The sequence below is a fragment of the Galeopterus variegatus genome, unplaced genomic scaffold (assembly GCF_000696425.1).
Source record: "Galeopterus variegatus unplaced genomic scaffold, G_variegatus-3.0.2 Scaffold10481, whole genome shotgun sequence".
Classification (NCBI taxonomy): Eukaryota; Metazoa; Chordata; class Mammalia; order Dermoptera; family Cynocephalidae; genus Galeopterus; species Galeopterus variegatus.
The window spans coordinates 16005-16998 of NW_007736592.1; the positions used below are offsets into that span (position 1 = coordinate 16005).

Consider the following 994-nt stretch of genomic DNA (forward strand, 5'->3'; position numbering starts at 1 on the left):
ATACCAAGGTCAAGGGTTCAGAACCATCTACTGGCCAGGTGTCAAAAAGAAAGAAAAAGAAAAGGAACGAGATAATGTGTATATATATATATATATAATCTTGTGTTTTGTGATATATAATATGTAAATTATGTATAATATAATGTAAATATATTATATATAAAGAGAGATGTAGATAGATAGTATGCCCACATGTACATACACATATAACTTCTAAAATTACAGACACAAGAATTACCTAGTATTTTCTGTTTCCACCATTAACATATACTATTCATGTAATACAGAAATAACTGATCTTTTTCTTGGAAAAAAACTCCTTATTGTTATTTTCACTGAAATACATCTGAGAAGTGAAACAAATTTGTTAAAAAAAGAAAACTAAGGAAAGAAAAATATTTTTCTTGAAAATGTTTTAAAAAACCAGGCCCACCTGTTCAAATGGGAAGCACCTTGGAAACCCTAGTGTCGAATTGCTGTCAGCTTGCTATGCTTTCATCTGGGATGGCAGGAGCTGGTGAGCATGTTGCAAACCCTGGCATATGTGGCATAAGAAGACCCTATGCTGGGCCAAGGGACACCTTCCTGTCGTTTCCAAATTTGCTCCAGGTGCCTCATTGGCAGACTTACCTGTCTGCATCTAAGGAAGCGATGTCAGGATCATAGTTGAAGTTGTAGGCCAGGACAGTGGTATAGTAATTGAACCCAAAAAAGTCATAGGTGCCATTGATCCTCGTCTTCTCACTCTCCGTAAACTCCGGCAGCCTGGGTGGAAGGAGCCATTCAAGGTGGGGGCTTCAGGAAGAATTGTGCTTTGAGAAGGGAACGGCATGGGGCACAATTGGGGCAGTGCTCTCAGCTGATGCCCCCAATGAAGGGCAACTGGCCCAGAAGGAGGAGAGGCCCTTCAGGGGGTGCAGGAAGAACTGGAGGCTCCTCCCACCAGACCATAAACCTCCTGCCCTCAGTTGCTGCAAGCGCCTGTCTTCCTGTG

General features: G+C 41.5%; 1 protein-coding gene across 1 annotated transcript in view; it reads right to left on the minus strand.

Moving 5' to 3' along the window:
- The window catches only part of LCT (lactase), a gene marked incomplete at its 5' end in the record, with an annotated part of 37423 nt that overhangs the window by 7264 nt on the left and 29165 nt on the right, over positions 1-994 (minus strand). Inside the window, one exon of the mRNA XM_008594262.1 lies at positions 631-765. Within this exon, the coding sequence (XP_008592484.1) occupies positions 631-765 (135 nt within the window). The remainder of the gene's footprint in view (positions 1-630; positions 766-994) is intronic.